At 40.3% G+C, this 10,510-nt stretch overlaps 2 protein-coding genes across 3 annotated transcripts in view; both read right to left on the minus strand.

Annotated features, from left to right (window-relative positions):
* Positions 1 to 10,510, minus strand: part of LOC146504712 (protein NLRC3-like) — a 245,145-nt gene that overhangs the window by 100,117 nt on the left and 134,518 nt on the right. The window lies entirely within an intron of this gene.
* Positions 199 to 5,391, minus strand: LOC146504714 (stonustoxin subunit alpha-like). The gene is made up of 4 exons (XM_085183571.1): positions 5,289 to 5,391; positions 2,614 to 2,761; positions 1,183 to 1,229; positions 199 to 1,034 (listed from the first exon to the last, which is right to left on the minus strand). Exons 1-4 carry the CDS (start codon positions 5,389 to 5,391, stop codon positions 505 to 507), a joined length of 828 nt encoding a protein of 275 aa, XP_085039697.1. The 3' UTR covers positions 199 to 504.

Consider the following 10,510-nt stretch of genomic DNA (forward strand, 5'->3'; position numbering starts at 1 on the left):
ACATTTGCACAATGACTGAAACCAGCAGCAGCAGCACCTGATATATATGATACTAATATAATACATATACATATATAATCCATACTAATGATGAAGGAACTGAGCTCACAGTCCATTGTTCAATTCAATTCAATTCAATTTTATTTATATAGCGCCAAATCACAACAAATGTCGCCTCAAGGCGCTTCATTTGAGTAGTTCATTCAGTGAACTACTCAGTTTATTTTGGGCCTCAGAAATGCTCACTCTGTTTGTACATCACTGTCAGCAATAGACTCATTCTGCTGTGTGGACAGGAACACATGTGACATCACTTCCTGTTTGTTTGTGACTGAAGAGGAAGAAGTTTACAAGGAATCATTTAGAAGAGTTTCAAACATCAACTGATTGAATCCATGAATCTGAAAACGTGTTTGTGAGTGAAAGAGACAGACATGTACAGACTGAACTATCTGTTCAACAGTCAGAGTGTTTCTGTAACAGGAGACACTCTTTACACCCCACTCAGCACAGGGACACTGAGGCACCAGGAGACCAGACTGCAAACCCAGGATAAAGAGTTTGAGTGAATGTGGTGTTGAAGGTGTGGAGGTGGATCAGAGTGTCAGAGGAGACTCTGTAGAAGGACAGAGTGCCAGCAGGACAGTCCACATACACTGCTGCTCTGTTAGAGACAGAGGAGGAGGAGGAGGAGATGGATGTTTGTCTCCTTTTGTGCCAAACAGAATGAGGACCACCATCAGAGCAGCTCAGACTCCAGGACTGATCATTGTATCCAAACACACAGTCATCACTGCGTCCTTTCCTTCTGATGCTTCTGTAACTCACTGATATATAAACGTTTCCTCTCCACTCGACCTCCCAGTAACAGCGACCAGTCAGACCATTTCTACACAGCAGCTGATAAACATCAAATCTGTCTGGATGATCAGGATATGACTGAACCTCCTGCACACGTATCACCTTCCTGTTGTTGTCAGACAGTTGGAGCTTTGTGTTCACTGTGTTTGTGTCGATTGTGAGTTGACAGGAATCTGATGGACAGAACAAACACAATCCAGCTGCAGTTATTGATCCATCATCTGTTCATTGATTGACACTTTGATGATGACTCCTGACATGATGAAGATGGTTGAATGTGTGCTTCTTTGTTTTCATGAATCCCATTAAAAACACACTTACACTTCCTCAGACCTGGTCTCAACCATCGGACTCCAGCAGGCTCCACCCTGAAAGGAGGAGGGGGGTCAGAGCAGCACAGTCAGCATGCACACATGGACATTACATGGCTCTCATACACACACTGTTACACACTGAGCTCAAAGCTCGGCTCCACTGTTTTATTCAAAGAAATCTGCATTTATTTATCAGCACATTTAAAAACAGGTTGAGCCAAAGTGCTGCACAGAGTAGAGATAAAATAGGAAACATACACAGTAATTACTATAAAGACTCGTCAGAATTGAAAGCTACAGAGTACAAATGTGTTTCCAACCGGGTTTTAAAAATGTCGAGTGTTGGTGACGACCTGATGTGAAGGGCGACTGTTCCAGAGTTTGGCTGCAGCCATCGATAAAGCTCACCTCTGTTTTTACGTCTAGTTCTGGTCAGAAGCTACTTATCTGCAGACCTGAGGGCTCGACTTGGATTATTTTGTTAAAGAGAGATAAGATGGAGCCAATCCATTCAGAGATTTAAAGACAAACAACAAGATCTGGAAGTGGATTCTACCACGTACTGGTAACCAGTGGAAAAAGCTGGAAAAAGCTGGTGATGGGTCGTCTAGCACAGACCCACCGCTGGAACCAGACAATTCATGAGGGAGAGAACTGTGACAGCGCCGTTCCTTCACTTGACCTCAGTCGCTCTCGTCTGCTCCCTTTTAGTTTTTGGCCCCCACCTTAATATGAACATTTAATGTTAGTTTGATAATGTATGACACTTTACAGTGTTGTGTGCGGAGCTGAATTAACCCACCAATCAGGGTGGGATATGGATCTCAGGGGACACCAGCCGGGCTTGATGCAAGCAGGGAAACATTTCTCAATGAGTAAAAGTTACAGCAGCGTTGCCCTGGAGTGTTTCTTTCCTTTCTGTGCCTGGCTGGCTTCCTCCTTTCTATTGGGCAAACGCGGACATTCGCCCCAGCGCGCTGCGTTCACAACACTTCAAAAAAAGTTGTTTTTTTGAAGTTGCTGCCCAGCGGGACATTATACGTATATAGATTTATACACACGTCAGTGGTATTTTTAGTTATTTTTTCACAGAGAGAGATCTCATATTAACTCTCAAAGTGATGCGTAGGCGGCGGGATAAAAGAAAAGTAATGAACTCAATGCAGCCCAATTTAGTCTGCAGTCACATAGCGACACCTGTTCATCGGCAATAACAGTCCCCGGTAACCCGGACTAATTATAGGGTCGCACCGTAATTTGTGGGTCGATGTTTTTTATTTGCATCACTCCGTTTGCATTGCAGCATACATGAACATTACATATATTTCAATATAATGTAAAAGCAGTCAAAACAACTAACATCAGAAACAGGTGATGTTATTTGTTATATGTCACGGTGTCATTTCCGCTTCTTTCTCCTGTAACAACAGCCCGGCACCGTGAGCAGTCGCCTTTTTTGCGCTCGCTATCCCTGTACTTTCTACCATCTTCAAACGCCACGGTGTTCTTGTCGTCATGAAAGACATGAACATCGAGCGTAAAAACAAAGGAGTCTGCTACCGGCTTTTTATCTGCCGATCGCCGTGCTACGGTTGCAAGAAAAAGAAGCAGAAATGACGTTCTCTACGCGTTGAGACGTTCCCCGTCCGTCGGCTAAACGCTTGATTGAAACTTCAATGCGACAGTGACACCAAGTAGAATTATAAATGTTACATAGCCCCAAACATGTCTTTTTCAAAGCCTGCGGTGAAGAGAAAGGTTGGTGATGAGCACCGACAATTTCAGGAAAAGTGGGAAATGCAATATTTCTTTGTTGAGCACAGGGGCACCCCGACCTGTCTTATTTGCACAGAGAAAGTTGCGCTGCACAAGGAATACAATTTGAAACGTCATTACACAACTAGACATGCTGAGGTGGATGCAAAATACCAGGGAGATGAGAGAGCGAACCGGGTTGCCAGTCTTAAAACAGATCTACTGAGGCAGCAAGATTTCTCCAAGAAAGCAACCAAAGAGAATAATGCAGCAGTCGAAGCCACGTGGTTAGTGAGATGATTGCTAAAGCAGGGAAGCCATTCACAGAAGGTGAATTTGTCTAAAAGTGCATATTGCAGGCTGCAAATATAGTCTGTCCGGGAAAGAAAGGTCAGTTTAGCAACATCAGCCTTTCTGCCAACACCGCAGCAGATCGCATTTCTGACCTGTCAAGTGACATTTATGACCAACTGTGTGAGAAAGCCAAATGTTTCAGTGTATACTCAGTCGCTCTTGATGAGACCACAGACATCAGCGACACTGCCCAGCTCCCAATGTATGTCCGTGGTGTTGATGACAGTTTTGAAGTGATGGAGGAGCTGCTCACAGTAATTCCAATGCATAGCCAGACCACCGCTCAGCAGATATTTACAAGCTGTGTGATGCCATTGAGAATGTTGGTTTGCCATGGAAGAGGTTTGTTGGAATAACAACAGATGGAGCGCCATCAATGACAGGGAGGAAAAATGGACTGGTGGCACTTGTTCAAAAAAAACTGGAAGAGGAAGGCGAGGAGGAGGCCATTGCTCTGCACTGCATTATCCATCAGCAGGTCCTTTGCAGCAAATGCCTGAAGTTTGACAATGTGATGTCTATTGTTGTGAAATGCATCAACCAAATCAGATCCAGGGGCTTAAAGCACCGAAGGTTCTGTGCTTTTTTAGAGGAAATGGAGTCAGAATATGGGGATGTGCTCGACTTCACTGAGGTACGTTGGCTCAGCAGGGGAAATGTATTAAAGAGACTTTTTGAGTTGAGAGCAGAAGTGAAGCCTTCATGGAAAAGGATGGAGTTAGTGTTCCTGTGCTAACTGATCCCAAATGGCTCATGGACTTAGCTTTTCTTGTTGATATAACACATGAGCTTAATGTACTGAACAAGACGTTACAAGGCCAGGGGCAACTTGTCAGTGCTGCCTATGACAACGTGAGAGCATTCTCCACAAAACTTGCGCTCTGGAAAGCTCAGCTCTCTCAGACAAACCTTTGCCATTTCCCAGCATGCAAGGCACTCGTGGATGCAGGCACACCATTCAGTGCTGACAAGTATGTTGATGTCATTTTGAGCCTACAGGAGGAATTTGATCACAGATTTTCTGACTTCAAGCAAAGAAGACAGCAAAGAAGGACTCATCCAGGCTGGAAAAACTGATCAGGAAGGCTGGCTCTGTGGTCGGCATGAAGCTGGACACTCTGGTGTCAGTGGCAGAGAAAAGGACACTAAAGAAACTGCTGGACATTATGGACAATGCTGGGCATCCTCTTCACACGGCCATAAACAACCAGAAGAGTCTGTTCAGTGACAGGTTGCTTCTCCCAAAGACAAGAACCAACAGACTTAAAAACTCCTTTGTCCCACACGCCATCAGACTGTTTAACTCCTCTCTGGAGGGGAGAGGGAGGGGAAATAGGAGGACAAAGGAGGGGGGAACAACTAAGCTGTAGTGCCTCTTCACTTCACTGTGCAATTACCTTTTGTGCAATACTTTTTGTTAATAGTCAACGGTGCAATAGACTCCATACTTGAAATGTGCAATTCACTTGTATTTTTATTTTTTATTTTTATTCCTATTTATTCTATTTATCCCCTTTGTATATTTTATCTATATATGTCTTTGTATTTATATATGTGTATATAAATATATATAATATTCTGTAACTCTGTAACTTCTGTCGGTGCTGTGCTTTTTTGGAAACCAAATTTCCCAGAGGAACCCACCCGAGGGATTAATAAAGTTTTATCTTATCTTATCTTCAAGACACACAGAGCCACCTTTCAAATTTTTGCGGACCCCTTCTCCTTTGATGTGCAAGATGCCCCTTCTGTGCATCAAAAGGAGCTCACTGAGCTGCAGTGCAACTCTGAACTTCAAGTTCAGGGAGGTGAGTGGAAAAGCAGACAAGCTTGGACCATTTTTGAGAGAATTGAGCCCTAGTTTCCCTCGGCTTTCCCGAATGTTCAAGCGGACCATGTGCCTTTTTGGTAGCACATACTTGTGCGAAAAGGTCTTCTCCACTTTGAACTTCAATAAGTCCAAGTACAGGTCCAGACTTACGGATGATCATCTTCAAGACATACTGAGGGTCGCAACTGCTTCCTCCCTCAGGCCAAATCTGGCTCGGCTATGCGAGAGGAAACGCTGCCAGGTCTCTAGCAGCAAGGAGTAGGTAAGAGAAGCCATGTTCAGAAGAACAGTTCATTTTCTACAGTGTTCCATTCATATTCAGAAGAAGGTTATAGAACTGTTAATACAGACATTTCAATCTAAATACAGCAGATATAGAAGACTGAAAAAAACACATAAGTTCACTGAAATAAAGAGATTTGAGAAGATTGGAATTTTTAACCATGCCTTTCTTGTGGAAAACCTAATGTGGCCCAGCCTCACCCAGCCTCTGCCTGCAGCGGCCCCCAGCCAAATTGAGTTTGAGACCCCTGTCGTACACCATAAATCAGTAAGAGAGGGTACGACCTCTCTCATGGCCCCAAGTGGTGTGTGCATGCCAGAGCACTCTGGAAGGCACACAGAGTCTTTACAGACTACTAAGGATCAAACATCTATCATCCTGCAATCGATTATACAACTCTAAGCATAAATGACAATCAACAATATAAACCTTACAGCTGGTTTTAATAACATAATTTATTTGTTTCTCAAATGAGAAAGAGCTTTCGAGAAACACTCCTAAATCTTTAGTTCTTAACTTTTCCAGTGGGCCAAGGTCAACATTATCTGCTAATGCTAAATAGGCTGCCGTTATTAACTAATGCTAATTTTGATGTGAATTAGCATTATGCACTAATGCTAACACTTACTTTTTAACAATGTGAGTAGCTAATGCTAACACTATTTCCCTTAACTTTATAACAATGTGAACGGCTAATGCTAACACTCTTTTCCTTAGCATTACAACATCTGAGCTGCTAATGCTAAGTAGGCCACCATTAGTACCTAAGTCTAATTTAAGGCAAATACGCATTAGAACCTAATGCTCATATCGTTTTCCTTTGCTTTATAACAATGTGAGCAGCTACTGCTAAATAGCATTAGCTAATAACAGCAGTCTAATTTAATGCAAGTTAGCATCATTTGAATTATAACGATGTGAGGAGTTAATGCTAAGTATGCTGCCATTAGCGGCTAATTCTAAATAATTATTACCAGCTAATGCTAATATCATTTTCTCTTCCCTTTTAACAATGTGAGCAGCTAGTGCTAGGTAGGCTGATGCTAGCAGCTAATGCTAAAGCTAAAGCTAATTTGATGTGAATTAGCATTACATTAGTGAAGAGTTAATGCTAAGTAGACTGCCATTAGCAGGTAATGCTAATTTTAGGTGAATAGGAATTGGCAGCTAATGCTAATACCATACTTTCTTGCTTTATAACAATGTGACCAGCTAATGCTAAGTAGGTTGCCGTTATTAGCTAATACTAATAGAGATTGAAAATGTGACATCATTCAAGGGTAAAACCGCAAAGAATTCTGGGAACTCGTGGCAAGAGGTACTAGCGCACGCAGGCTTTCAATTGAAATCAGTTACACAGCGATAAAAAGAAACACAAAAAACTGTCAAGAAGCTGTTGTATTATTAACTGCAATAGCCGGTCGCATGACAGCCACGGGAAGCCGATGGGTAAAGAGATCATTTTTTTTTCGGATTACGTCGTTGAAGAGAAATTATTCGAGCCATGTTTCTGAAGTAAAAAGAGGTGACGGGTGGCCTGGATTGCAGCCATTCAAAGACCAAATATAACGTCCCAGAACACTCCAGCTCACAGGTTAGTCTGCTCCAAGCATATCCACAAAGGTCAGTGTTTTGTAGTAGTTAATAGTCATTTTTCATAACATAATTGGTGATATAGGTTACAAGCAAGTCTGGCGCTGAACATAAATTGTGGCGCTATGCTCCTGTGTTTATTGTGCATAAATAGTGAATTGTCCTGACAAAATATTGCGTTTCGCTTCATTTATTACCATGGTACATTGACAAAAACGTATACTTTTATTCACAGGATAAAACAGGTTTTTTTGTATCACTAATTGCCCAGTACGATTACAGCATACAATATCATTGTAACTGCTACATTTCTGTAATGCGAACCAGAAATTATTTCCACTACTAATTAATTACCGTTGAGCTCAAAGGTCCTATTAATAAACCGTTAACAAATGTGTATTTATGAAGACGATTTGTGAGACTGGTAAACTTATGATACGATGGTCTTTCGTTCTACATGGTGCATTTCATGGTCCTGTACCCATCCGTCGTTAAACTGTTCCTGGGCTTGTTGCAGTGACCTGAAGTTACTGAACTTCATGAGTGTATGCACTCACTCCAAGAACCGTATAATTATAAATATGAGCGTGGTGAAAGTTGGGCAGCACGCTAACGTATTTTGTCCACTCTGTGTGCTCGTAAGGGTATAACCCTTTCACTCCTTTGATTTTTTCCTCCTATCTTTTCTTTGCCTTTTCATCAAGTCTGTCTTTGTACGGTCCGGCATTGTTCTCCTTCGTTTTGTACATAACTTTTTTGGGGGGCAAAGAAAAAGCAAGAAGGTATTGGAACCGGAGAATGAACGTTTTGCGGTGCTGCAAATGCTTGCATTTGATGCGGTACTTGGATTGTTTTGCCACGAGTTACCGGTATGCAATGCACGAAAGTCACGTGGTCCGTCAATCTCTATTTGAGGTGAATTAGCATTATCCGCTTATGCTAACAATGTTTTTTTCGTACTTGTTAACAATATGAGTAGCTAATGTGAATACTATTTTTCATTCAATTTTAACTTTTCCCCTGCGATGTGAAGAGTTAATGCCAAATAGGACGCCATTAGTGGCTAATTTAGATGAAAAAGCATTAAAAGCTAAAGCTAATACCATATTTTCTTGCTTTATATCAATATCAGTAGCTAATGCTAGGTAGGTAGCCATCATTAGCTAATGCTAATTTAGGTGAATTAGCATTATCCACTAATGCTAACAATATTTTTGCCAACTCTTTTCCCTTGCATTATGACAATATGAGCAGCTAATGCTAAGAAGGCTGCCATTATTAGGTAATGCTAATTATTATGTGTGTTAGCATTATCCACTGCTGCCTGCAATGTTTTATCTTACCTTTTAACAATATCAGCAGCTAATGCTAACATTACTTTCATTTCAGTTAAGCCTATTTAGCATTAATTAACTTAATTTAGCATTAAGAACTTTATGCTAAATAGGCTACCATTAGTGGCTAATGCTAATTTTCGGTGAATAAGCATTGGCAACTAATGCTAATACCATATTCTCCTGATTTCTAACAATGTGAGCAGCTAAAGCTTAGTAGGTTGCCGTTATTAGCTAATGCTAATTTATCCGCTAATGCTAACAATGTTTTTTCTTACATTTTAACAATGTGATGTGTGTTACCATTAATAACTATTGCTAATTTGATGTGAATTAGCATTATCAAATAATGCTAACTACTTTCCCTTGCATTATAACAATGTGAGTAGCTAATGCTAAGAAGGCTGCTGTTATTAGGTTATGCTAATTTGATGCGAGTTTGTTAGCATTATCGGGTAATGCTAACACTTTTCTCTTCCCTTTTAATAATGTGAGCAGCTAGTGCTAAGTAGGCTGATGTTAGCAGCTAATGCTAATTTGATGTGAATTAGCATTGTATTAGTGAGGAGTTAATGTTAAGTAGATTGCCATTAGTCGCTAAAGCTAATTTTAGATAAATAGAAATTGGCAGCTAATGCTAATACCATATTTTCTTACCTTATAACAATGTGACCAGCTAATGCTAAGCAGGTGCCGTTATTAGCTAATACTAATTTGAGATGAATTAGCATCATCCACTTATGCTAACAATGTTTTTTCTTACTTTTTAACAATACGCCATTAGTGGCTAATTCTAATTTTAGATGAAAAAGCTGCCATTACGGGCTAACTATAATTAGGGGTAAATAATTATTAGCAGCTAATGCTAATACCGTTTTCTCTTTCCTTATAACAACTTGAGTAGCTAATGCTAATTTGATGTGAATTAGCATTATATTAGTGAGCAGTTAATGCTAAGTAGGCTGCCCTTATTAACTAATACTACGTTGACGTGAATTAGCATTATGAGCTACTACTAATACTGTTTTCCCTTACTTTCCAACAATGTGAGCGGCTAATTCTAAGTACGCTGTTATAAATAGCTAATGTTAATTTAATGTGAGTTAGCATTATCCAATAATGCTAACACTGTTTTCTCTTACTTATTAAAAATGATAGTAGCTAATACTAATACTCTTTTCCGTTGGGTAACAATGAAGTGAGGAGTTAATGCTAAGTAGGCTGCCATTAGCAGCTAAAGGTAATTTGAGGTCAATAACCACTAGTAGCTAATGCTAATACCCCTTTCTCTTGTGTTATAATGATGTGACGTTAATGCTAAATAGGCTGCCATAAGTGACTCTTTTCCCTTGCATTATAACGATGTGAAGGGTTTATGCTAAGTATGCTCCCATTAGCAGCTAAAGCTAATTTGAGGTGAATAAGCATTAGTAGCTAACGCTAATACCCTTTTCTCTTGTGTTATAATGATGTGAAATGTTAATATTGTTCTCAAACAACAGAATGAGAATGAAATATTGATTCTAACAGGGCCCAGAAACAGCTTTAGCTTAGCAGCATTAGCTTATCAGAGTTTCCATCATGGTCACACAAATCCTTAGCAGAGCAAAGTGGCTTACTTAGGAATAGCTGCTCAAGTTGTAGAAAGCAAAGGGAAAACAGTATTAGCATTAGCTGCTAAATGTGCACTTGAGAACAAATTTATTGTGAATTCAGCTGTGAATGTAGAGTTTGTCATTATTTAAGCTTCCATTTCCAAATGTTAGCTGCTCCTTTGTCACACACACAGACTGAAATGATTCACAGCCTTGTTTCATCCTTCTGTCAGTGTCACTGACTGTCACTGTGACTGTGGACATACATCATGGGAAACATACACATGGCTGACACTTTATTAGGTACAAAGTGACCACTATTTCAGGTACACCTGTGACCTAATAAAGTGTATCTAAAGTTAAAAAATGTTGTCTCTGTCCAAATATTTATGGACCTAACTGTAGGTCTACTTTTAATGAAACTCTCAACATGACTTATCAGTTATCATTAATGTTCCTGCAAACAGACTCCTTGGAAACCCCCTACATAAATATCCATGTACTATCCAGCTAGACTAATGTGTCTGTCCCTGAAAATATTCCTGCATTTGTGATTATTCATGTCTCATCTGCAGAAAACAAACAGGAAG

This window comes from Neolamprologus multifasciatus, chromosome 13, assembly GCF_963576455.1.
Source record: "Neolamprologus multifasciatus chromosome 13, fNeoMul1.2, whole genome shotgun sequence".
In the NCBI taxonomy this organism is placed as follows: domain Eukaryota; kingdom Metazoa; phylum Chordata; class Actinopteri; order Cichliformes; family Cichlidae; genus Neolamprologus; species Neolamprologus multifasciatus.